The 26,982-nt window shown below is 43.1% G+C and overlaps 2 protein-coding genes across 2 annotated transcripts; one reads left to right on the top strand and one right to left on the bottom strand.

Annotated features, from left to right (window-relative positions):
* The first annotated feature begins 1,436 nt into the window (after positions 1-1,436).
* On the top strand, positions 1,437-6,823 carry LOC117443723 (uncharacterized). The gene is made up of 4 exons (XM_034079616.1): positions 1,437-1,515; positions 4,030-4,172; positions 4,617-5,016; positions 5,723-6,823. The coding sequence occupies exons 2-4, from the start codon at positions 4,031-4,033 to the stop codon at positions 6,573-6,575; spliced, it is 1,395 nt and encodes a 464-aa protein (XP_033935507.1). The 5' UTR covers positions 1,437-1,515; position 4,030; the 3' UTR covers positions 6,576-6,823.
* Positions 6,824-7,771: 948 nt separating this feature from the next.
* dcun1d5 (DCN1, defective in cullin neddylation 1, domain containing 5 (S. cerevisiae)) lies at positions 7,772-25,990 on the bottom strand. Its single transcript, XM_034079617.2, has 10 exons — positions 25,885-25,990; positions 24,349-24,430; positions 24,153-24,195; positions 23,935-24,025; positions 15,885-16,050; positions 15,185-15,276; positions 13,964-14,072; positions 13,584-13,688; positions 13,169-13,271; positions 7,772-8,131 (listed from the first exon to the last, which is right to left on the bottom strand). Exons 4-10 carry the CDS (start codon positions 24,000-24,002, stop codon positions 8,076-8,078), a joined length of 699 nt encoding a protein of 232 aa, XP_033935508.1. The 5' UTR covers positions 24,003-24,025; positions 24,153-24,195; positions 24,349-24,430; positions 25,885-25,990; the 3' UTR covers positions 7,772-8,075.
* Between the last annotated feature and the right edge of the window lie 992 nt (positions 25,991-26,982).

Genomic DNA, 26,982 nt, shown 5'->3' with positions numbered 1-26,982 from the left:
GGGGAGTGGGCTATCAAGCCCTCAAACAGCGAGTCTGCATCATGGATGTATAATGGTCTGCATCGGTGCTGACTTGAGACAGGTCTCTACCTGACCGGTCTCAACGCTGTGTGTGTCCGTCAGGAAACAAGCTGTTAACAAGTAGTTCCAGCAAACATCCACCTCATGATGACCTCATATGTTTTTAACTTAGGATCATACCTGTGTTTAGTCTAGAAAAAGGTAAATGTGTGCATTTATTATAAAGTTGTTCTATTTACAGGACTGTTGCAAAAACTAAGAAGCTTATAAACATCAGGTTTAAAACTAAAAGAGCTTGAAACACAATGAAAGATGTTGGAGTTTTATTTGAGTTAATAAATTTACATTTTTGTCTAAGAGATGATGATTTGAAACCGTTGGTACATAGGTTACGGCATTTCCTGTTTCTGCCGGAGAGAGGGGAGGCCGTCCCAAAGCTTGCTGCTGTGTTTACTCCCTCCATCTGACAGGAGGGAGCCTCGTGGAACCGCGAGTGTGGCTACAGACGGAGTTCACTCCGTCACGGAGGGTAGGGTCGAGGAAGTGGTTTGGGATTGTACTCTGAGCATGCGCAGTGTAGTTTTTACTGTCACCATTCACTTAGACAGTGAGAGGGAGGTGCAGGATGGGTTTTGTCTCACATGGCTCCAAACAGCTCAATAGCACACACTGTTAGACACTAATTAGAAGAACACAGACTAAAACATGATATTAAAATATATTTTATATATATATATTCTTTTTTTTTGCATTTTTTTGTAATCATTATTTGTAATACTTTCTGGTGACACTAGGTGGGGCTGTTCTTATTATACATCCATGACCTAAGCGCGCCACAGTTTTGCCTGCGAGGTTGGCCAGGGGCGGCCTGCGAGGGACTTCTTCAAGTTTTCTTTACAGGGGGGCGGCCCCCAAAAGGTGTATTTTCATGTTTTCTCCACTGGTAGGGTTCCCTAAAGGGCAGTTTATAATGTTTTTCTCCACTGGAAATGCAACCAGTGCCCTCTAATATCTTCTCCAATGTAAAAGACACTTTGTCATGTTTTCTGCACTGACATTTTGAGGCCACTTCCATTTCCTCTTCAGAAACAGCACCCTAGAGGGCAAATGATTGTGCTTTTCCACTGGAATATCACAGTGGCTGAGATTGACCTGCCTTCTTCTCTGGACGGGCACCTTAAAGGACACCTATCAAATGTTCTCGACACAGAGGGAAACTGGAGGGCACATTATCATGTTAAATATACCTTAGATCTACTGTTCGACAGCAGGTCTCTATGTTAGCTAACATAGAGACCTGCTGTCGAACAGTAGAAAGTTGACTTTATAAACTGTGCCTCTACCTCTGAGATGCTATTAATCTTTAACATCATCACCATCCTGTCATGTGAGGACTGCACTTTACACTCTGCAGAGGAGACTCTTCCATCAGACAATATGTTCACACTAAGGAAACACCGCTGCGCTTAGAAGAAATAACACAAGCTGTCAGAGGTAACTATCGCACTCTGTATGGTATATATTATTTATTTGTGGAACATCCCTCACATTTTGTCTGGTCCGTCAGAGAAGTGCATTTTTAACTTTGATTTGATATTGTCTTAAATGATTATTCCCTTAAAACAGGTACAGCATGTTGTGGTCAGCCAGCCCACCATGACACTGAAAGGGGAATCTATTGGGGTCTCTCACTATGAGAGCTACACAAATGGAAATCCAACATAGGCGAGACACTAGAGCAAAAACATTGTTATTCATGCTCTGGTACATTTTGAGTTTGGGTTATTTTACCCTCTTCAACATGTCCCCTTTCAAAATGATCTTTTATCTTTGCACTTCTATTGTGACTATACTTTAGATATGTGGAACAAAGTGTAAAAAAAACATCCAAAAGGTAAATCTTACTACTTTTTGTGTCCAGGATTTTGCCCTAAATTCTCCAGAGGTTTGCATTATACCAAGCTGCATTTGAATATTTAAACATAACTCTGAGAAAGATTGTTTTTGTGTATGTAATCAATTGGGGAAGTTACATAGTGAAATCAATTAGCTTAAGATGTTCCCCTTTACCTTTACTTTCTTGCAAATTGCCATTCATTTGTTGCTCCCTCTGGAACTCAGCCCCCCGACAGCCCGTAGCCCGACAGTAACAGACACCAAAGGTTGTTCAGTCCTTTCTGTTATTGCCTGATGTTGAGCCTTTTATATCTGTTGTCGGTGTAGGTATGTAGTGATACAAATATACGTCCAAAAATCCCTTTTGTTTCATCTGTGACTCGAATGCGTCAACAACGAAACGAGAATTTTTAACCTGTCTTTATGAAATGTTCAGATTTCTGTTACACAAATGCAGTGAAATTGTTGTATTGAGAACACTTCTAATTTGCATATTTACATACAAAATGTAATACAAATACATTTAATTTCATTGTGATATTACGTTTTTATATATACTTCTTCCCTATAAAGTTATAATGTGAAATGTTAGCACACTGTGTAATTTAAGATCCAACCACTCGAGAGTGAAGTCCTGTTTGTGTCCATGTGAGGAACGTTGCACCGTCACCGTGTGTCTGGAGGTCTCTCTGGAGGTCTCTCTGGAAGTCTCTCTGGAGGTCTCTCTGGAGGTCTCTCTGGAAGTCTCTCTGGAAGTCTCTCTGGAAGTCTCTCTGGAGGTCTCTCTGGAGGTCTCTCTGGAAGTCTCTCTGGAAGTCTCTCTGGAAGTCTCTCTGGAGGTCTCTCTGGAGGTCTCTCTGGAAGTCTCTCTGGAAGTCTCTCTGGAGGTCTCTCTGGAAGTCTCTCTGGAGGTCTCTCTGGAGGTCTCTCTGGAAGTCTCTCTGGAGGTCTCTCTGGAGGTCTCTCTGGAGGTCTCTCTGGAAGTCTCTCTGGAAGTCTCTCTGGAAGTCTCTCTGGAGGTCTCTCTGGAGGTCTCTCTGGAAGTCTCTCTGGAAGTCTCTCTGGAGGTCTCTCTGGAAGTCTCTCTGGAGGTCTCTCTGGAAGTCTCTCTGGAAGTCTCTCTGGAGGTCTCTCTGGAAGTCTCTCTGGAAGTCTCTGGAGGTCTCTCTGGAAGTCTCTCTGGAGGTCTCTCTGGAAGTCTCTGGAGGTCTCTCTGGAAGTCTCTCTGGAAGTCTCTGGAGGTCTCTCTGGAGGTCTCTCTGGAAGTCTCTCTGGAAGTCTCTGAAGGTCTCTCTGGAAGTCTCTCTGGAAGTCTCTGGAGGTCTCTCTGGAGGTCTCTCTGGAGGTCTCTCTGGAGGTCTCTCTGGAGGTCTCTCTGGAGGTCTCTCTGGAGGTCTCTCTGGAAGTCTCTCTGGAGGTCTCTCTGGAAGTCTCTCTGGAGGTCTCTCTGGAGGTCTCTCTGGAGGTCTCTCTGGAGGTCTCTCTGGAAGTCTCTCTGGAGGTCTCTCTGGAGGTCTCTCTGGAAGTCTCTCTGGAAGTCTCTCTGGAGGTCTCTCTGGAAGTCTCTCTGGAGGTCTCTCTGGAAGTCTCTGGAGGTCTCTCTGGAGGTCTCTCTGGAAGTCTCTCTGGAGGTCTCTCTGGAGGTCTCTCTGGAGGTCTCTCTGGAAGTCTCTCTGGAGGTCTCTCTGGAAGTCTCTCTGGAGGTCTCTCTGGAGGTCTCTCTGGAGGTCTCTCTGGAGGTCTCTCTGGAGGTCTCTCTGGAAGTCTCTCTGGAGGTCTCTCTGGAGGTCTCTCTGGAAGTCTCTCTGGAGGTCTCTCTGGAGGTCTCTCTGGAAGTCTCTCTGGAGGTCTCTCTGGAAGTCTCTCTGGAGGTCTCTCTGGAAGTCTCTCTGGAGGTCTCTCTGGAGGTCTCTCTGGAGGTCTCTCTGGAAGTCTCTCTGGAGGTCTCTCTGGAGGTCTCTCTGGAGGTCTCTCTGGAAGTCTCTCTGGAGGTCTCTCTGGAGGTCTCTCTAGAGGTGCTTTTAGAGCTCGTAGCTGGACCAGAGGTTTCATGCTGCAACAGTAATTCACTGAGAACCATAAACACACCTGAATTGTTTCCCGTATGTTCAGAATGCTCACCAGGTGGTTAACTTTCACTGCCTTTCTGTGCACCGCTGATGGCCGCGGCTCTGTGAGCGTCGCACCAACCTGCAGGGTCAAAGGTCATCCAGAGGCAGAGCTGACTCTGAACTGTGGAGACGGAAAGAAAGCAGGTCAGTAAAGATGACGGACACAGGCTTCTCAGCACGCGAGTATCATCCGCCCCGCTGCACCATGTGACCTGTGCTCCATGGGCTGTAGCTTCTTATTGTTAAAAAATAAATGTTTATGTCAGTGTCCTTGTTTCAGGTGATTTGGTATTTATCGGAGAGAGGTGGAGAAGTGACTTTGTATCACCAGCGTTAGGCCTGGAAACCCCTGAAGTCACATTGAACTTGTATTAGAAATCTCCTTCTTTAAGACACTTAAAGGCTTTAAAAGTGATGAGTTGTGTATTTACTAAGGTATTGAACATATCTTGAACTGTTTCCCACAGACCTTTTTCCAATAGTCTTAATAAAAACGATGGCCTTTTAGACAAGGAAACTGGAAGTGCAAAGCTCATTCCTTCTCCTTCTGTGTGTGAGGACTCATGCTTGTGCTCATCCTTCCTGCAGGTGTGGTTCAGTACTGGCACACCCCTTTTGGAAACCTTCAGACCCCTGGGTTCCACAGTAACATGGACCCCGTCTTCATGCTTCATGATGGAAGCCTGAAGGTCCCCAACCCCAGCCTCCTGCACCGCGGCCTGTACTACTGCCTCCTGCAGCACACAGAGGGAACTGCACTGTGGCCCTACGAGCTGAGTGTGGGTCAGCGGCGTGATGAAGAGGAGCAGGAACACAGCGGAGGTGAGCAGCGTGATGAGTTCAGGTTCAGGAGGGACGTCGGGTCCTTGGAAGAGATGCAGGCAGGCGTTTCAGACGCTCACTTGGCAGGAGCTGTGGCGGCTTCAGTTCTGCTGACGTTCCTGGTGGGCTTCAGCGCCGGAGCTCTGAGCAGGACCCCTGTCCTCAGGTCAGTCCAGGCCTTTGTTACACTTTGATCACATTCATAACACTTTTGGTCATTATTCTTTCATCCTCACAATTTTAAATAAAAAAATGTTGCCGGATAATTTTTTCTCAAGACACTTTGATCTTGACCTTTGACCTCCACAATTGTATGAGCCAATTATTGAGTCCAGGTGGATGTATGAACAACGTTTGAAGATTGTCTTCCCTTATTGTTCCTAAGTCATAAACAGGACAGAGAAAGCAGATGTCCTTCCTCCCTCTCCTCCCTTCCTCCCTCTCCTCCCTCTCCTCTCAGGGCCTCCCTAGTCCTACCTACCTCAGAGAACTCTGAGAACTCATTTGAATGCTGAAATCAAAGGACCAATGAATGCCAATAAAAACAATGACATAGTTTGCCAGGGCAAAAAACGTGAAATAATAAACATCACCAGGTAACTTCCCAAATGGATCGCTGATAGATATTTAGTATTTTTGAGGTTTCTAAAAAGTGAGGTTTAACTATGCGAATAAGGCAGTTTGTAGTGCATCATGGCCGCCGCCTCGGCAGAGCCGCTGGGCACCAGAGAACCAGGGGGGGGGGGGGGGGGGGGCGGAGAGGCTGCACTTCCACGTGGAGATATAACTGTAAAGTGTCAAACAGTCAAAGTAAGTAAAGCAAACGGCTTCATTTGTGAAGAGATGTGTAATCTGCATCTTATCCTCTCCAGGTGTTTAGGGAACCTCTCCACGAGGTTTCAATCACAACGCACAACTGACTCTGAGGTCACCATGGCAACACTATCGCCCATGTACGACAACCAGGCGTGGGACAGCGACGCCGACTCTGCTCATTGTTCAACCATGGAGACCACCATTCCCCCCCCCACCAATCCTCAGAGAAGCTTCCGGGGAAAACGACAGGAGGAGCAGGAAACCACGGCCTATCTGGAAGGATGTGACAACATGAGGGAGGAGGAAGAGGAGGAGGAAGGAAAAGGTTTGAAGGGAAATAATGAAGAGTGTGATGGGGAGGCAAAGGAAGAGCAGTTTAATCATTTCTATCGAGGCGAGGATGGAGAGAGTCAAACCCAAACAGATGAAGACACGGCTAGTAAAGATGGAGAGGAGAAAGAAAGTAGAGAAGGAGGGGAGGAAAAGACAGAAGTGAGAAAGGAGGAGGAAGAGGTGGAGAAGGCAGATAGGGAGGAAAATAGCAGCAATGAGGATGGAGAGGAGGGGAGAGGAAGTGGGGAGGAGGAGGAGGAGGAGGAGGAGGAAGATACAGACAGCAATAACGATGAGACAGGAAGTAACAGAGGAGCAGGAGAAACTCTGCCCCCTGCAGGCCGCCCCAGCCGTGTCCTCCGTCTGTACCAGTATGACGAGGACGGCCAGAGGTTCGCTCACCTTCCACAGCCGGCCCCAGAGGAGCCAGGCCCCCCCCCCCGGCTCAAGCAGCGCTCCCTCTCTCTGAAACGTCTCAACACCATCATGGCCGCCGCCTCGGCAGAGCCGCTGGGCACCAGAGAACCGGGGGGGGGGGAGGGGGAGAGCAGGCCGCACCTCCACATGGAGATATAACTGTACAGCCATTTGAAATGAAAATGTGTTGTTCATGTTGTAACTCACATCGGCTACATCTTCCATTCTGAGGGAAATCAGCCTCTAATCATGAAAGCATGCTTAAAGGTTTGTCTGGGTGCAATATGTGCAGCTCTCCCTGGTGGAAAGACCACCCTTGCTGTAGTACGCACTCTCCAAGTGAATATGATGCCATTTGAGCCTTCAAAGCACAACCAACCAATAAACAGCTGTGTGTGAAGCATCCACCTGTTTATGATGAATACCTGCACTGCACCCGACTGCAAAGCTCTGTGCCCCGGTCCCAGAATCTATTTTCTGTTACAGGAGAAATACTCTTAAAATTATATTTTTTAAAACGACCATGGGGTTGCAAACCTGAAACAGAACAAGCGGACAAACCTCAAGGTTCAAGACCTAAACAAGTCATACTTCTTAAAATGTGATTTTGAGCACTTTGGGATGTCACAATGTTTTTCAGGCTTGTGTAACCTTTAGCCAATCACCAACCAACCAAGGTACACCCCCCCCCCCCCCCACCTTATCAGGGTTAGGAATCTCCTCCTAGCAGTGGCGAACCGTGTCTATCACAACTGGACCTTCTGTAGACACACACTCACAAGAAACACCGGCTGTTGTTATGTCTGCTGTGACGTTAAGTTGCCGCATGTAATTATGCCTTTAAAAGCTTCAACGTTGTTTTTATTATCAAAAACCAAGACTTTGTATATTTGAAATCAGATGAAAACAAACTGTCACGGACCCTGCCGTGTTATCTATCTATATTTATTTACGGGCAGAAGAAACATTTCTATTAAAGAAAGAATTATACATTTCTGTGTTTTTCTGCCTTTAATACTAACTTGAATTTTATTAAACTTAATTAATCAATTATTTTTATATTTTCTTGTAATTTAGAGACAAGGCTTTTAGTGACAATCATGTATTGCTTTATAAAAAAAAAAAAAAGTCTAAATATGATATTTGGCCTCAAATCATCTGAGGCCTGGAGCCCCCCCTGCGATCTTTGGCGCGCCCCCCAGGTTGGGAACCACTGTTCTAGTCCACTACAACTCAAAGGTAAATAGTGTACTTCTACTCCAATACATGTATGTATTGGCTTTAGTTACTTTCAGTCAGTACTTATAAAGAGACGTGAATAAAACAAGTTTCATCAATTATCCACAAGCAGCTCGTCATACTTCCAATTCCTTTTTATTACTGTGAAAACATCTATAAACAAGACACAATGGAAAATAAAATGTTAACAAGAAAACAAATTCCAAATCTCTCCTTATTTTAAGAACATTTTCTTTTCTCCAAATGAACACTATAAAAGTCGACTCAGTGAGAGAAAGGGCTACCCCATACAGGGAGGATGCTGTAGTCCGTGTGTGTGTGTGTGTGTGTGTGTGTGTGTGCACGTGTGTCTGATCTTTTTCTTTAACAATGTGGTTTTTGTTTCTCTCCCTCCATCTTCTTTCGGTGTCGAGTTGTCTGCTACGATGCTGACCAGCATTTCTTCCATTCCACAAACTCATCTAGCAGCACCGGCCCTGCAGAGAAACATATATTAACACGGACCCTGCGTTAGGGGGCTGTTGAATGGGAACCTTTCCAGACAAGGCATACTTGCATTATCAGGTTTGACATTTGGACAGATGTTATTAAGCTGACGCTTTTATCCATCAATACCGTCTATACTGCAGACATGCCTCCTAGAGCAATTTGGGGTTCAGTATTTTGCCCATGGCCACTTCACCATGTAGACCAGGGATGGGCAATTGGCGGCCCCTACCTCCTCTTTTTGCGGCCCTCAGATTAATTTATAAACATAATTAATTATTTAAAAAAAAAAACTGTAGTACTGATACCGTCCACTAGACTCCTAGTTACGTCGCGAGCTGCGTACATCATTTCAATACCGGCGCTGAGGAACAGCAGAGTGCGGGTTGACAGGTGTCTGTGTTGACATTCCCCTTATTGTGGAATAAGGGGGAAGGCAGAGACTGGCTACAAGTTTCTTAGGTTCAAGTTAGACAACTAATGTCTGGGTTACTAGTGTTCATGACTTCATGTCATCTTAATGGTTCATCTCAATGCACACACATTTTCGTGCTTTCCAATAGTTTAAAATAGTTGTATTCCAACATTCAATAACATTTCTGTGAACTGATATTTGCTTAGTGAGCTTATTAGAGGATGTTCCCTGAAAGGTTGTAAAATGTCAATGAAGATGTCCGACTTAGTATATTTGTTAATAATTACATACAATACATGGAATTGGGGTGTGTGTTCCAAGTGAATCTGCGGCCCCCTGGTGGCCAGTACATACATTATGTGGCCCCCACCACCATAGGGCTGTGCAATTTAATCGATCTTGCGATATATATCGATATTTAATTTTCTGAGAAAGTATCGATATTTCAGCCGCGGGTATCGATACATTAAGTCTGATAACTGTGTTCGTTATACTCGCGTCCAGGAGAGAAGCTTTAAAAAGGAGACTAATTGAGTCTCTGAGAATGTTCAAATGTATACTTTAATTAATAAAAAGCGCGGTAATGTTACAAGCAGAAAATGAGCGAAGGGAAGAGAGCGAGCTCCACCTTTCCAGCTGTTAAATATCCTCTGCTGAATCCTCCCTGTGGGCCGGTTGGCGCTGCTGGGGATCGGCCCTCCACGTCTCCAATGTTCGTTGTTGCGCATTACAGAGGATTCTGACATTGCACATTAAATATATAACTAAACACGCCTTTTCTCCTCCTTATCTCTTTCATGACTTTGCATTTAATACATTTTAAACGCTGTAATCAATACTCCAAAAATACCTCACGGCTGGTATCATTTCCGGTAGTTCCGAATGTTGTCTCATGCTACCCACGTCTGTAAACAAACGTATTCAAATAAACTGTACCTTCATTTAATATTCAGCAATAATAATATCTCGACGTCTATAGTTGTAGTGTTGAAATCAGTAGGTTTCGGTGTGCAACACTCCGTGTCATATCGCTACTAAATTCACCTCTATAGGAAATTGTATATTAGCCACATGCTAAATGCTAACCGGAGATGAAGGATTTTCAGAATAAAAGCTCAACAACTGGTTTTGCACAACAACTTCTGGTTTTTCAGTATAAAACAGCATTTAAACTGACTATGTTTATGGTACTTTATGCCATCAAAACATTGATTTTAATTTCTAACAAGTCCCATTCAAATCCCCCGTGTTCCGCCACCTGCTGCACCTTTTCATTCTCCATTGTCCATTGTGATACTGCACTTTACAGCTAGAGTTTGCACATCTTTCTTTTGATTCATTTTGTCCAGCATTTGCAAGCTGTAGACTCTCTGTCAGAGCCATATATTGTATAATGGATGCTTTCAGTTTTCAGTTGAATTAATTCAATCCAAGTCAATGGAACACTTACAAGATGTCACCAAAATCCCACTGTCCCTTTAAAATCTTTCAGAAAATGATATAAGTGTATCGAATTATATCGAATCGTATCGTTGGCTGAATATCGTGATATATATCGTATCGTTGGCTGAATATCGTGTATCGTATCGTATCGTGAGATTAGTGTATCGCCACAGCCCTACACCACCATCCAAGTTGCCCATCCCTGATGTAGACTGTAGGGGCTGGGATCCAACTACTGACCCTCTGACTGGGAAACGCTAAGATTTTTCTAACTCTCCCTGAAAACCCGTGGCAGTGAATTAGTGCGTTGGTGTTCGCATCAGGGGGGCACAGGTTCCACCCCCCCCCTGCAGTCAGCATGTCGTTGTGTCCCTGGACAAGACACTTCACCCCAAATTGCTCCTGTGGGGATTGTCTACAGCAGGGGTCGGCAACCCCTGGCACGCGTGCCACCATTGGCATGCGGCACCGTAACCAGTGGCACAATAGGAATAAGTGGAATAAGTGTGCAAAATATTTAAATTGTATTTTCGGATCCTGAACGAGCCCGCCGCCAGAGCGCGTCTCCCCGTTACCTGCAGAAGGAAGCCATGCACGCAGCGCAGCCCCGCTCTCTTTAACTCCAGGTGACTTTCTGCCGCTTTCCTCCGTGGTGCTGATCGTCTCACCACGGAGGAAAGCACTTCACTAATTGCAGTACCCATAAGCAGCTGTACACACCCCACAGTTTTTGCGTGGCTGTGTCTTTAGTTGAAAGCCCAGTGGCGATCTGCTCATCGAAATAATATGCTACAAAGGGGCGGACTGGCCATCTGTGTGTTGAACTTTCCTGTCGGCTCCCAGACCGTAGTCGAGGACACAGGGGGATGACTCTATCGTCTCCCAGGGCAGAAGCAACAAGCTTCAGGTTCAATGACTGGAGAGAGGCGAGCTCTTCTTGGGAGGCCGAAAATACAAAATACATCACAGACCTCTGTTTTTCTGCTTCCTCGTTTCACTTCCAGAAACATGCACACGTTCCCTCACTGTCGCTATACCATCCACAAACACACATGCACAAGCCACACCCCTCTCTCTCTTAAAGGGACAGCGATCTCATTTCACTCTGCATGACCCTAATATCACAACATGTGTGTTCTGGAGAATCACAGAACGGACGATTGTCCTTATTATTATGCCGTTTAAACCAATTCAATGCGCTGACAGGTCCACACACTGCTTCCCCGCAGCGAGGCTCCTCCCACCCTCCTGTTGACGAGCGTCGAGCTCCTCACCACCCCCGTTGATAATTTACGATCGTCGGCTCGCTGATAACAATTTCTTTTTGTAATGGCACTTCATATCAAAAAGGTTGCCGACCCCTGGACTACAGTAGTCTACGGTTAGTATGTAAGTCGCTTTGGATAAAAGCGTCTAACAAGTAACATGTAATCAAAAAACCAGTCGGCATGTTTGAAGAGCATATATTGGTTAAAAAGGTTTCCAAAATAACGGAATAATATGTATATCATATGCCCGTTATTTTACAATATCTATACATTTCAAAAATGTATATAGAATTATTCCCCCTCCCCCATTTTTTTAAATATTAATGTTAATTATAAAACGGACAAGTCAAATCAAACAATCTGATTGGTTCTTAGCCGTGATATACTGAGCGTATACCACGGGTAGAATTGTAAGTTACTTTTCACATCAAGTCAGTATCCCTCCGCGTCTGAGAAAAACAGTATACCGTTGGGCTGAAAAGCAAACTGCCTGCAGTTTGCTTTTCATACTGGAACAAGAAAGCAGCGGAGAAGTAACGGGGCAGAAACCCTCCTTTTTACGCAGTGGTCCAGACATAGACATCAAACGGCAAAACATACAGTGTGCAGTTACTTTGGCATTAGGGCAGGGATATCTAGATACTTTCCAAGGTTTGACATAATGAATTGTGCTACTTTTAAAGCAAGCAACGATGTTTTCAAATCTGTAATCAAAGAGGTCCGCAAAAACACTATCGGCCAATCAGATTGCTTGATTTGACTCGTCAGTTTTATAAATATATTTACATTTCTTTCATTACGGAACAAACTTACAAAGCATAAGATGGAAACATTTAAGATTAACTTCGACCTCCGGGGAGGTCTTACTATGGAGGAGTGGATTGAGCAGTGCCTATCTCCAGAAGAAAAAAAAGCACCTAAACGACGACATGCAGAGCTACGTGAAGAGCAGGTAGACCAACTGGAAAAAGTACCACCATTCAAAAGCTAAGGGGGTTGCTAAGGGGGCTAAGGGGGTTGTCGACCCTCCGCTTCGCGTCGGGCCGAACCACGCCCCTTAGCTGTGATATAATGAGCATATACCACGGCCTGTCGTGAGCTATTGCTTAATTAACACACTTTTGTTTTTATAGACTTATTTTGCCGTGAAAAACAATGCCACAGTGAGTAAAACGTGATAGGGTTCAGAGCCAAAGTGCGTTTCATCGATGGAATACTGATTACTGAAACAGTGGGTGCAGTCTGGGTGAAGTCCTGAAAGTGTGCAGCAGGCTGACCTTTAGAGGGAATGAGAGGAGCAGAGAGGCTAAATACAGGAAGCTATCATATTAGCATGTTGCATCACAGTGTCCTATAACTGCGGCAGAATGGCCCACGCATTCCTCTCTGCTGCCCCAGAGAACAGCCACAGCGAGAAGAGCAGAGCCAATGCACCATCATGGTTTCATAATGACAGAAAGGAACAACTATTATGTTCCAACAGTGCCTCTCCTTGCATGCACCGTTCCCCACATTGCTCCCCGGGCGCCGTTCAAAATGGCAGCACACTGCTCCTAACACTAGGATGGGTCAAATGCAGAGAAACAATTTCCCCATGGGGATTAATAAAAGTCCATCTTAATCTTAATGCCAACGTTGGTGTCTAAAGATAGAGTCATTTTATTTTTCTTCGTAAGGAGCCATGACAGTTTTAAATGAAAATACTACATTTTGTGTCTGTATTATAATGTTTAGTGTGTATTTCTGTTCAAGTAATGTTATTAAAGAAAATGATCATAAAAATAAGAACACATCACGTGCTAGGGGCCACGAGCACCCCCCATCCTGTCGGGAGGGGTGAATGTATTCCCCCTGAAGCCTCAGGGGGGCGGTGAAATCACAGTTAGAACTCGAACACTCACAAGCTCCGTCTTCATCGTAGTTACTGAGGTCTGTGTCGATGGTCCGGCTGAACTCCAAGACGTTATACCACTGGTCCTTATTCATCCCCTTGTACTTGGACTGCTGTGGAAAGAGGATTGCAAAATGTGTCTCGTGGTGGCGTCAAAGGATTTCCTCAGACTGTAAAATCAGAATCCAAACATTTAACAGCCAAAACGTCTCCAGAGCACGAACAGCCAGAAAGCCTGCCTCCACTAAAGATGTGTCGACCAATAGAGGTCAATTCAGGAGATTAGTCGACTAATTGTGGAACGTTTACGATATATATATTATGAAGATTAATATTATTTTAAAAGCATCATTATTAAATGTCAATAGAGGATTTGAACACATTATGTAAAGACCTGCTTCCATGAAGCAAGCAAACACATTTACCTCCAGGAACTGGCTGAAGACGGGGAAGAGAGGCCACGTGGTCGCCAGGATCAACGACAGCATGGACTTAGCCGTGTCCATGTCTAAACTCCTCTGGTCCTTATCCTGACACACACACACACACACACTCCAATATTCATAACACTTTTGTGGCCTTAGAAACATGTATTATATAAGTGACCTTTTATTCTTATATGATGATATGATCAAAGGAGTTCACCTCGCATTATAAGTGTGTTATATTCAGGGGTGTGCCCTTATGTGTAGTACGGGGCACACTAAGGCTGAGTGGTAAACAGTTAGGGACATTTTTGCTTATAGACACTTTTTTTTTTTTCTTTGAAAAATAGAAATCAACAAAGAAATAAACTCAAACTCACTCTGGCAAAGTCAAAGGCGTATCTGTAGACGTTTTTGAAGACTGCAGAGTCGTTGAGCTCGCTGCGCAGGTAGTCCAGTTTGTTCTGTAACCTCTCTGTGCAGTCACACCTGCCACACACACACACACACACACACACACACACACACACACACACACACGTTAACAACAAACCTAAGAGAGCATTATGTAGAAAACATTTATACAAAATAATGAAAATTATCTCTTTTGTAACATACATTTGAACCCCTGTGCCACTTTAAAAATGTGCAATGATGTCCTTAGAGGAAGGCCATGTCACAAAATTAGGTAGATGTACCACTGCAGAGGTACATCTTAACAGAGTTTAATGTTTAGTAAATACAGGGGGTATCTTTTTATTTATTTTTAGTCTGGGAAATGTCATGATTAGCAACAAAATGTAATTTGACACATTTACTTTTTTTGTTGCATGAAACCGGAAATTAACATGTGCTTGTCCCTTACGGTACGTCCACACAGCAGCTTTTCAAAGATCTTGAAAATCTTGGAGCTGGGCGTGTCTGACAGCTTGGGGATTTTTTGCGAGCAATGCGACCAACAACCAATCACATGAATCTCCCGCCCCCGACATACAAAGCAAAAACCCCCGGGGATTTTATGCGGGCAATATATATATATATATATATATATATATATATATATAAACTCCCCAAACAGGCGAAAACCTACCAGTCTCACCCACTGTCTCTGCCACCTCCCTCCATGCCTGGTTCCTCCGGTTTGTATCCCGTTAATAGTTCTGGTCGTAAAGAACCGGGTGATTTGCTACCGTAATTTCTCGTTTGGAATATGAGGAAATGAGCTGCGGTCTGGTTCTCCCTGCTTACACGCGGTTTGATTGGCTAGCGCTTCTACTGGAAGATTTGCATAAACGTGTTTGATTGGCTGGCGCTTCCAGCTCAGCTTCAAAAGTTGAACATTGCTCAACTTTTGAATCCTGGAAATCCTGGAAATCTTCGCTTCGCCCCCCCACAATGCAGTTCCCATTCAAAGTCAATGGGCAGAGAAGCGTTGGAAGCGGTGGAAGATTCTTCTGAAGCTGCTGTGTGGACGTACCGTTAGGGTAAACATGACAATTGGCTCAATCTGGTGGAAAACAGTCAAAACTACAATTTCCAAGCCCGGGCCTTAGATGTGTTTATTAAATATGAAGTGATATAAAATAGAAAAAGTCACTCACTGTAATAACGTCATTCCCCTGAGCCACTCCTCTTTTGTGAAGAAGCCCATACTTGATGCTCCTAGATGCCAGGCTAAAACTAACATGATAATCTGCAAGAGAGAACCACTCCATCAACACCGTCCAACACAGAGTTCCCCGAGGTTGTAAAAACAACACAACTCTCATAATGCAGTAGAATTAAAGAAACAAAACTAGTTTCAAATTATTATATTCACATCATTTGTTATAGGTTATTTGCCAATAAATGGCAAACAAAAAATATTATTAAACTACATTTTGACCTTAAAGAGTATAACCAAAATGCAACAGATTCCAGTCAGAGTATTTTTCACATATACAAAAAAAGAAAATCTAAATGAATAGATCAATCCATAAAAACAGGTGCTGCATTCCTATACAAGAAAGATGAAGATGAGCTCCGCCCTAAATTAATCCAAAAGTTATATGGTGCTTCTACACAGCTCATAACAATCTAATGATATCATTCATAAGCGCAGAATGGTACGAGGTTAGCTAGCACCTTAGGGGTTTCGTTACCTGCAGTGGAGTATTTTCAGTCTATTAGTACTTTTACTTTAGTAAAGGATCGGAATGCTTCCACTCAGCTCTGAATGAGGAAGGACTAAGTTTAGTCCTGAGTTAACTCTGAGCATGCTACATTGGGCCCAGTTGAGGACTAAGCAGCCGGAGGACTCACATTCTCTGGTTCCACTCCGATGTCTTCACAGAACCTCTCCATGGCCTCCGGGCCCACCACCTTGTCGGGGCCGGCGTACGCGTGGAACCAGGCCAGACACTTCTTATTGGAGAACAGCTTGTCCCCGCTGACCGGCCGCGCCCCCCGGATCTGAGGCCTGGTGAAACTACAACACAATCACCCCGTAGGTGTTCAATTAATACACATTTTCCTCAGAGATAAACATACTTTGAAGTGCTTTATACCCGCCATGTTTCTTTGTCTGTGGAAGGCAACACGTTTCCGTACTAAGAGGTTTGAGGAGTAAACACATCCTCATCTCTGCATACATGTGTTTTCTATGCCGAGGCAGTGAAGGGGGGGCTATTAGTGGCTCACCACTCACATTGCATCAACACACACACCAGAGTTCCCGTTAGCCGGTAATTTCCGGACTTTGACCGGTAAAATATGCTGAAGACCGGCAAATCTAAATCTCTCCGCTCAAAATAATTTCCCTTTAGTTAGCACAATACCGCATCAGTTGCACCACTTATGTGACAGACAAGAATAGTCAACTCTAATGTCTAACACGTAATGTGGAGAAAGAGATGTCCTGGATGGGTTGATTGTGCGTTGATCTGTTGTTAATGCCTCGGGGTTCCGGTGGGCATGTAAACAAATGCATAATGCTGCGCTATACTTTGTGGCCTCACCCGGTTGCATAGCGACGCTTATTGTTTAGGTGTCTTTTCATAAGCAGGTAGTCTATCATTAGCTAGAACTAGCTGGATCTGATCGATATGGACATAAACGCGAGTGAAGTCTAATCTGACGGGAGAGAGAGAGATCAGCTGCTGCTGACGAGTCGAGAGTCGACACGCAGCTCTGCATGATCACATGCAGCGGTGAGCGGACAAAACACACACTTCAGGTTAGAATATCACACGTAGCTATTTTAATGACCTCTCAAACTACCTAAACGAGTTATAGATATGTTTCGTTCTACTGTCGGGTCACTCATTACCAGTGTTGGGACCAGTGTTGGGACTGGCAACGCGTTACAAAGTAACCCGTTGCAGTAACGCGTTACTGTAACGCCGTTATTTTTGGCAGTAACGGCCTGTCCACACTACAGCTTCAAAAACGGTTTCCAACGCGTCTGCCCATTCACTTTGAATGGGGTGACATCACGTCGCCTCGCTTTTCGCCGAACTGAATTGTGGGTAACATAGCGGTCCGTCTTCGCCGTCTCCGGCTGCAGAAGTTCAACTTCTGACGCCGGAGTAGCCAGCGCCAGCCAATCAAATCCCGTTTCTGAAAATCTGACAGCTCAAGCCCTAGCCAATCAAACCGTGTCTAAGCTGGGAGAGATATTCCGCCGTTCATTTCTATATTTCAAAAAAAAAAAAAGATGGAGGAGAAACTAACTATCGCCGTAGCAAATCACCCGGTTTTGTATGACCAGACCCTCTTCACCTACCGGGATACAAACCGGAAGAACCAGGCATGGAGGGAGGTGGCAGAGACAGTGGGTGAAACTGGTAGGTTTTCGCCTGTTTGGGGAGTATATATATATATATATATATATATATATATATATATATATATATATATTAGGGCTGTCAAACGATTACAATTTTTAATCAGATTAATCACAGCTTAAAAATTAATTAATCATGATTAATCACCATTCGAACTATGTCCAAAATATGCCATTTATTTATGTATATTGTTGGGAATGGAAAGATAAATGAAAGAAGGCGGATATATCAATTTAACATACAGTATCTATGTTTATTATAACATTTTTCTGCGTGTCAAAATGAAAGACAACCCACACACCTATCAATCATCAAACCGTGGGGTCTTAATTCATTACGTGTTTATTTCTATCAACGGGGGAGTACTTCAGGAAAGTCGACAGAGGGGGGGGGGGGGGGGCTAGTGGAGTACTTCGTGACCAGAGTGTGAACGTTGTGATCAGCTGTTTTAAAAACCGTGGCTACTGAAATCAATCTTACTAACTGCTGTCTGTGCAATTTACTCCGCGCGAGTTGGCAGACTTTATTTTGCTTACTTTAACATCATGTCTCATGGTGGGGCTAAGCCATTTCTTGGTATGGGTGTAGCCTACCCCAGCCATACCCTGGCGCTGCCACTGGTGGCACGTATGGGGCGGGCCATTCTGCACATGCGTTAAATGCGTTAAATATTTTAACGCAATTAATTCAAAAAATGTATTACCGCCGTTAACGCGATAATTTTGAAAGCACTAATATATATATAATTAATATATATATATATATATATATTATATATATATATATATATATTATATATATATATATTATATATATATATATATATATATATATATATATATATATTATATATATATATTATATATATATATATATATATTATATATATATAATATATATATATTAGTGCTGTCAGTCGATTAAAATAGTTAATCGCGATTAATCGCAAATTAATCGCACATTTTTGATCCGTTCTAAATGTACCTTAGAGGAATATTTTTCAAGTTTTTAATACTCTTATCAACATATGAGTGGACAAATATGCTTTATGCTAATGTTTAATATCATTTGAACAATGACAAATATTGTCATGAATATTAAACGCAACAACCTCTGAACATTACAAATATTCGCCTCAATTCAACCTGGAACCTCTCTCATACAATAAAAATGGTGTGTGTGCGTGCGTGCGTGTGTGTGTGTTGGATCATTCGTTGGAGCCATGTGCAACTCAAGGCATATGCTCGAACGGGAGCTGCAACCATGTTGCACTATCCATACTGAGTGTGCTGACTTCTCGTACAATGTCCCGCTGTCTGGCTTCCTGCATAAAGTCAAGTGCTCGGCGCAGTGGTGGCGAAATGTCGCTCCTCTGTTTTCATTTAAAACAGCTCCTTATATCCGTTAGCGCAGCTAGCTAGCACCAGATGCTAACAACAACAGTGCACGTAAGGTCTCTCTCTCGCTTGCTCGGGCCACACATACACACACCCTCCTGGTCCTCCAGATGGCCAGTCGGTGAGCGTGGAAGTGTGGTCTGCCTCAAGCAGGCAGCAGGAGCGGGGCTGTCTGCATCAGCTTGTAGACGGTATTTTAAAGTCGATGCGCTCTGAAACTACGGGGCGGCCGAGGAAAAAAAATACACATGCGTTAATCTCGTTAAAATAATTAATGGCGTTAATTTTTTAACATAATAATATATATATATATATATATATATAATATATATATATATATATATATATATATATATTGCTCGCATAAAATCCTCAGGTTTTTTTGCTTCGTATGTCGGGGGGGGGGGGGGGAGATTCATGCGATTGGTTGTTGGTCGCGTTGCTCGAATAAAATGCCCAAGCTTCAGACACGCCCAGCTCCAAGCTTTTTTTTAAGCTGTAGTGTGGACGGGCCGTAACTAGTACTCTAACCCAAACGGTGTGCCACCAGTGACAACCATACGTTATTTTTGCAATATACAACTACACAAAAAATAATTATTTTTTAATTTACTATATCAGTACTTTGTAGGTTTATATGTACGTAATCTGCACGACTTCCGCGTCCACATCTCCACGTGCAGTGCTGCATAAACATGGCTGAGTCAGCGATAACTTTCGAGGAGTGGAGGTATGCCCATTATTTTGAGTTCGTCCGAAGAATAGACAGGAATGTGACGGTGAGGTGCAAACTGTGTCCAGGCCAGAAGCTGTTATCCACTGCTGTGAACACCACGTCAAACCTCAACACACACCTGCAAAGAACACATGCTAAGGTGAAGCTACCGCACACGCTATTTGTTGTTTGTGTATATCACGTAGTCTGTTCTTCTTCTCTGTCTTCCGGTTTTTGCCTGTTTTGAATGACAAATACACACTACCGCCACCTGCTGGTAAGGAAAGTTATTGCCACTCACGCATGCGCAGTTCGTACGTGCTCGGCGAGTAAAGTAACGAGTTACTTTATGTAGATAGTAACGAAGTAGTGTAATATATTACATTTTTTTTAGTAACGACCCCATCTCTGGAGTTGGCGTTCTCTACTCTGATTTACATGAACAACAGGAGGTCACGGCTCTCTGTTGAACAGGACTTGCGAGTGGCCCTCTCCTCAGTGCCACCAAGGATTAGAAAAATTCTGCGCTTCAAATTAATTTCTGAAATATTTTGTTAATAAATATTTCATGAGTAATATAGTGGTCTTTGTCACATTTTATTTGGCATTAGTAAATAATTATGCACATTTACAGATATTTTACATGATATGAGTGATAACACGTGCTATAAGGGCTATTTTGCACAATAGATGTGCCTTGAGATTTTTACTTGTCCTTTGGTGTGCCTTGGGCACAAAAAGTTTGGGAACCACTGCTCTAACGCATTACTTTTTAAATTCAGTAACTCAGTTACCGTTACTACATGGTGCGTTACTCCGTTACTGCGTTAGTTTTTTATATAGTCAACAGCCAGGTGAACAGAGGTGAGAACTGTACTTAAGTACAGTACTTGAGTAAATGTACTTAGATACTTCCTGTGTCACATGCGGAGACGGGCTGTGGGCGTGTTTGTGTTGTTTACTAACAAGACTATCATGGCGGCGGCGGAGCTCAAGTCTAGTTTCTCCACCTGGAGATATTTTCACTATTTCACTTTTGTCGAGCACAAACAAAAGAAAGTTTCTGTTAAATGTAAGTTGTGTCCTGGCGGGTCAAAGAGCCTATCTACTGCCCAAACCAGTCATTCAAATCTCTTAAAACATCTGCAAAAACAACATGCTGGGACGAAGCTAACTAAGACCGGCACAGACCCAGACTCAGCCGACGCCACTCCACCTCCACCTAAGCAACAGCGGCTGGATTTTAACCAAGGGACTGCTAGCCAGGGAAAAGTCCATAAAGCCATTGCACGGTATGTTGTAGAACACATGCAGGCTATTGCTACAGTGGAGTCACCCGCTTTCAGGGAGCTAGTTAGCATGATAGCATGTCCGGGCGGCACACGGCATATGGGACGGAAAACTTTTTCCAACTACCTGGAGAAAGAATATAAAAAAATGGAAAGCCAGCTAATATCGATGCAATCCAGATTGCATATAATGCATGTCAAGTTGATCAACAGATTGTATTATTCTCCAATGCAATAACAGAACTGAAATGAAGGCTATAAGGGCATTAATATAATGGGAGCCCTTTTTTAAGTAACTAAAACGTTACTTTTCACAGTAACGCATTACTTTTTGTTGTAAGTAATCAGTAAAGTAACTGAGTTACTTTTGAAATGAAGTAACTAGTAATGGTAACTAGTTACTGGTTTTCAGTAACTAGCACAACACTGCTCATTACTGATCCTCGAGCTGCATGAGACTGACGGGCTGTCAGGACAGGGAGAGAGCGCTCCGTTTATTATTCCCGTGTTATTGTAAGTTACTGTACACTTTTGAATAATGTAGTTAATCTACTATAATTAGTTTGTTTAATATCGAATCATATACATTTATTTTAAAGCTCAATGAATAACAAAGAAGACCTTTGACCGGCACTTTTCAAATTTTGTCTGGAAGATTTCAGCTTTAACGGACATTTTGACCGGCAAATAAGTACTCTGACACACTCACACAAACTGTCGAGGAAAGGGAGAAGGTGAGGGGTTCAGTATATGCCCTGCCTGATGAAAGATAACCCGGCCACGTCCTGTTCAGCTCAGCCAGCTGGAGCTCAGCAAGCTGGAGGAGAGCTCTCCTCTCAGACTGAGAGGCTCAGGTGAGCTAAAGGACTCTTGAGTGTTTAGATAGTTCACTTTAGTCTAAGTTATCTCAGTGGGTCTCAAACGGTTTGGTCACAAATTATTCAAAAGATTATTTCCGCGGCACACCTTCATATGATCATTATAGTTATAAAACAAATAAGAGAATAAAGGAAAAACAGTTGGCAGTAAAATATATAAAGTATATAAAGTATATGGCAGTAAAACAAGAATACAGTTTGAAAGGAGAGTGATTTGTAAAATATCCATAAAGAAAAAGAACATCTACTTACAGTTGTGTTTCATCTGGGTGTTGAGAGAGGTATCCATAGATCTCTTAATGTTGCTCTCAAAGTGCACCAGATTGATGCTTTCAACTTAAAAAATCTTCCGGGGAAGAAGAGACCTCACCATCCTCAGCAGAGGAGGTGAGGTCCTCTCCCCACTCGTAAAAAATAGCACTTTACCCCTGCCTATATGCCGTGAGCTGATTATCGAGCCTTCATTGTAACAGTCGCGGGTGTACTGTGTGTGGGGAGTGCTTTTGTGCGTGCTCTATAGTGCCCGTAATAGTGTTCACTGGAGTCCAGCACCTCAGCACCCCCACTCAAAATACCTTCCCGCGCCTCTGGACACAAACACAGAGCTGAGCAGAGCACACACACACACATCATGCGCCTTGGTGATGATTCATAAAACTAATAAAAGGGGGAGTAACCGGGCAGTTCGATGTGTGTAGAGATGTGTGTAGAGGTGTGTGTGGTTAACACGTAGCAGCCTGCAGTCATCCCACCGGAAGCGTCTGCGACCTCCTCCTGCGTCATAACCCACCAGGCGCGTTTCAAAACGTTGCGGAAGTGGAGCGTCGTGTGTGCAGCCTCGCAGTTGTTGGATGAACGTTCCACTTCCTGCCTGCGCCAAAAATAGGATTCATCCTATATTTTAGAAATTCCTTGCGGCGAGGAGCTTCTGGGACGCTTCGAGCCGCGGCGCAGGGGGTCTGGTGGAATAGCACCCATTGACTAGAGTGGCCGCGATCGCTAAAAACGCTGCAGCCGCAGCGCAGCGCAGACGCTCCTGGTGGGATTAGGGGGTTAAGCTGTTCTGATGGAGGTAAACACGCAAAGGCGGTGCGTAAAAAGGCACAGCTCTCGGCGTGCTGGTGCTGCACTTCTCAGAGGCGGAGTATACGTCCTGCTGCCTGCCTCCTGATGCTGCAGCCATTTCATGAAGTGAAGGAGGCTTTCCTTCTATAAAACAGCTGTGGGCAGCAGATGCCGTGAGAGTCCCGGACATGAATTCATAGATCAAGGCAGACTGGTTTACTCTCCTGTTTTGCCAATCCGGTGCTTAAACACATAGCTCTACACCCCTGGCCGACATGTCCTTAAAATGAAGTCCGAGTTTGAAATACATCAAATAATGTATGCACGGCCATTTTCCCACATAAACATAACAGTCTGCAATTAAACGGTTGTCTCCTGTGCACTCCTCTTCCTAGTTGGCGCACCGGTAACTTTCTCGTGCGCACGGGAGGCTGAGACCCTGAGCCGCCGAATCCCTCGGAACATCATAAAAGCCATTTTCAACGGTTATCTGGTGAAAGATTAACTAGGCTACTGGATGAAATAATATGACTGGTATAGGTGCACAAATTAAACACTTCTTGAAAAAAAATTATGATAAAATATTTTTATATATTTATAATTCTGCAAATATTACGATAAACTCACAGCTATATCGCAGCCCGGCAGTAACACCTGGACCGGGGGGTTGGGAACCCCTGTGCTAGAGAACAGGGACTTTTCTGGGGCGAAAAAGGTTCAAATTTCCGAATGGCTGGGCGAATTGCAAATCACGGCCCGTAACACTCCGAAAAGTTTTGTGAAGCCGCCATTGTATTTTCTGGCATTAGCATTATTAGCATTAGCCCCACGCACCAACGGAGAGAGACTAACTTATGGCAACACAAAAGAAAACATGGGAGCGGTGGAGATGAGGAGGTGTCTGCGTTCTGGCGATTTACTCGGAAGGCTTCAGTAGAAGCTGAAGCCAGTCCCCAACTCCGGGGACTTCCGGCCGGGGACTTCGGGTGGCAGTATACGCCGTGAAGTTGTTTGCGGCCTACTAGTAAACCCAAAGCAGAAGAAGAAGAATTGACGTCAGTTATTCCGGTGTGAACGCGATTTACTAGATAGTTCCGGGACTAAAGATTTCCGGGGAACTAAGTTCCGGGAAGTATTCCTGGGAAAAGCACTTTGTGTGAAAGCACCTATTGAGTCCATTTACCTCGTAATTTTACATTTGCGCTCATGATCATCTGCATCAGGGAGCTTCCTCTTTTTCTTCACAGGCATCACTGAACCTTTGATAGGCTTTGCTAAAAACAAGAAAAAAACATCTTGTCAGGGGGTTATGAGATAAACATCTGCCCTACACAAGTGGTTATGACAATTTATAATCATCCATCTAAAGATATGATGAAATGCGGAGGATGAAGGTCATACCTGTGTACTTCTGGCTGCCTTGGCCATTCAAATCTAAGAGATTCTAGAATAAAATAAATCACAATCTCAGGTAAAAAGCAACACGCAGTGAAATATGTTATCCAGTCAGGGGTAACCAGAATGTACCAGCACAGAGGCTGAGCAATGAACTAAAAATAAATATATATGTGTTTAAAAATAAAACAGGACTACTTACGAGCTTGTCCAGCGTAACTGATGCTGAGCTGATGCCTGTCAGGCGGCACTGATGGATGCTCCAAGTGGACACCTGTGGACACCTGAATAATGACATCCCAGCTGTTATTAGTACTCATAGAATGATGAATTTGATGATAACAAAAATAAAATAAACATTGATTGAACAAAAATGTATTGAACAAAAATAATTAATTTTTCAATTTTTTTGTTCCAACCTAGCTGAAAATGTGGTTACAGATTTTTGAAAGAGTCTCATTAACACAATGTAAAACATGGTGATTTGCCTACAGAGCAAAACCAGTGTCAAAATGAAAAGATGGTGTCTAGATTATGGCATATAAAAAGATAAGAAAATGTCAAAGCCCAATGTGATTTATTTTGCTATCTTGTTAGGTTAGTTCTGAACCCAAAGATCACTTTAATATGATTTAAAAATGGAAGAAATCTCAATATTCCTGAGGCTGAAAACAGCATCCCTGACATGTTTTAGTGGGGTTTTTTTAAATTCCATTTTATGTTCACACATATGTTGCTTATTGAATACAATTATTGTATCCAGTGGTGGACGATACTCGAGTACCTTTTTTCAAGTAGGAAATATTTCCCTTTTTACTTCAGATTATTCATATTACCTAATAAATGATGATGTATTTTAAAAGGAAAAGCTACTAAAGCCAGTAGTATACAAAGTACACATTGAGAAACTAAAGTATTAAAGTGCTCCGACATGTGTTCATTAGTGATAAAACAAAATAATATAATACTCTGTAATAATATCACACTTTTGTTGTAGATCTTTAGCATAATAGTACTTCTTGCAACATTTGTGATAATAATTATTTAAGTTTAATGAATCAATTCAGACTTTTAGGTTCAATGGCTTATTTATTGACTATAATAATATGAGTAAGTATTAAGTAGTACATTAAAATAAAATCTCACTTTAAAGTTTACACAGAAGAAATTGAGTTATTATATGAGCTATTATAACATGTAATGGTGTCTGAAGTTATTTTAAATGTAATTGTTGACCACGGACCTGTTTAATGCAACTGTACATTTTATGAGTTCTTAGGCTATTCAGTAATTTGTTATGTAATATCTTAAACTGTATCTGTTTGGTTTGAATAATTCCTGTTGACCTGTATTATTCTAATGTTGTTGTGTAACTGATTTAAAACTCAAAGTAAACGGCTGTGGGACTCTTCCGTTGATGCTAGCTTAACATGGCTACCGAGGTTAGGATGACTAACGTTTCACATCCAGAGCAGACCTCGATATGGTTCAGCACCAGAGGAACCTGACAGACAGCCTCACACGCATTGTGATGTTCGTTCTGTTAAAAGGCTCACTTTGCGCTGGGGGGGCACTTCTTTTGTCTGTAAGCTAGCGCCGCTACACTGCTAACGTTAGCACATTTTTTAACACCCAGGAGTCAAAGGCTCACGAAATCTACCATTCATAACGAAGTACATCATTATTGCTCTTACTAATCGACATAGAGGAAGTCATTTAAAAACGTCCAACCACTTACCGATTTCTTACTCTTTGGCTGACAAATCAGTTCCACCTGCTTTGCAACACCGGGGCGGTCTATCCTGCTGTCGCCGGCGTTTCCGGGGCAGCGGAAGATACCACTGCTGCTTTATGGGGGGTAAATGTAAGAGAAATAAACGTTCCAATGACGAGGAAATTATTTGCATTCACACGTCGTTACGTTGACCCTATTAGAAAACAATATTTAGAATATGATTTAAGTAAATAATGTTTTATTTTAGGCATTTAGTATTCCACGATAAATATAAAAGCTATATATAACGACCAAGCGGCCGGACTGAAGAAAGTAAACCAGCCTCTTCTTAAAGAAACAGTCCTTTATTTTTAGCATTCACATGTGTTTCTGGACTCCGATACACTGACCGATGAGACCCAAATAATGTGAGATGGGACTCAGGGCCGGTGTTGTGCCGTAGATTGAAGCCTGGCCAAAATTAAAGGGGGCGCTTCAAAATCCGGCAGCTCTAGCAACTGCACTGCCGGATATGGAAGCCCCTCTTTAGTTTTTCACCTGCAGGGCCCAGAGTGAAATGCGTTTGTGAGCACAAACTAGAGGGGAACAGCAAGCACCAGTGTGATTTTGGTGAAGTTGTGACTATCCTGGAGAAAGATGTAGGGGGGGTTCCAAATCCGGCAGGAGAAATACCTGCTCTGAACATGTTATGTAGAACAGTGCAGATCTTCCCTATTGACACCAGGATTAGCCTAGTCTAAAATAAGGAACATTAATAGTGTGATAGAAAATGTAATGTAATAGAGGCACAGATATAAGATCAATAATACACTTTATTTTAGGGCACCTTTCAAAGCATTCAATGTCACCTTAAAATATAATTTAAAAAATATATGAGTGGCATTACAATACAAACATGTGTTGAGTAGGGATATATAAAGATGATATTCAAAGGAGCAATTCAAGTGAGTGAAGCCAGTTTGAACACATTATCTTTTAGGCTTGATTGAAAATAACAGTGTCTGACATGATCATGTGATATCATTACTGTTATATCATTGCTTACTATTCGTGGTTATCAGACACTTAAACAACAGAGAAGGTTTTAAGAAATAGGACTAT

This window comes from Pseudochaenichthys georgianus, unplaced genomic scaffold (genome assembly GCF_902827115.2).
Source record: "Pseudochaenichthys georgianus unplaced genomic scaffold, fPseGeo1.2 scaffold_666_arrow_ctg1, whole genome shotgun sequence".
In the NCBI taxonomy this organism is placed as follows: domain Eukaryota; kingdom Metazoa; phylum Chordata; class Actinopteri; order Perciformes; family Channichthyidae; genus Pseudochaenichthys; species Pseudochaenichthys georgianus.
The sequence above is the reverse complement of the archived record's forward strand: the minus strand, read 5'-3'. Positions and strand labels throughout refer to the sequence as shown.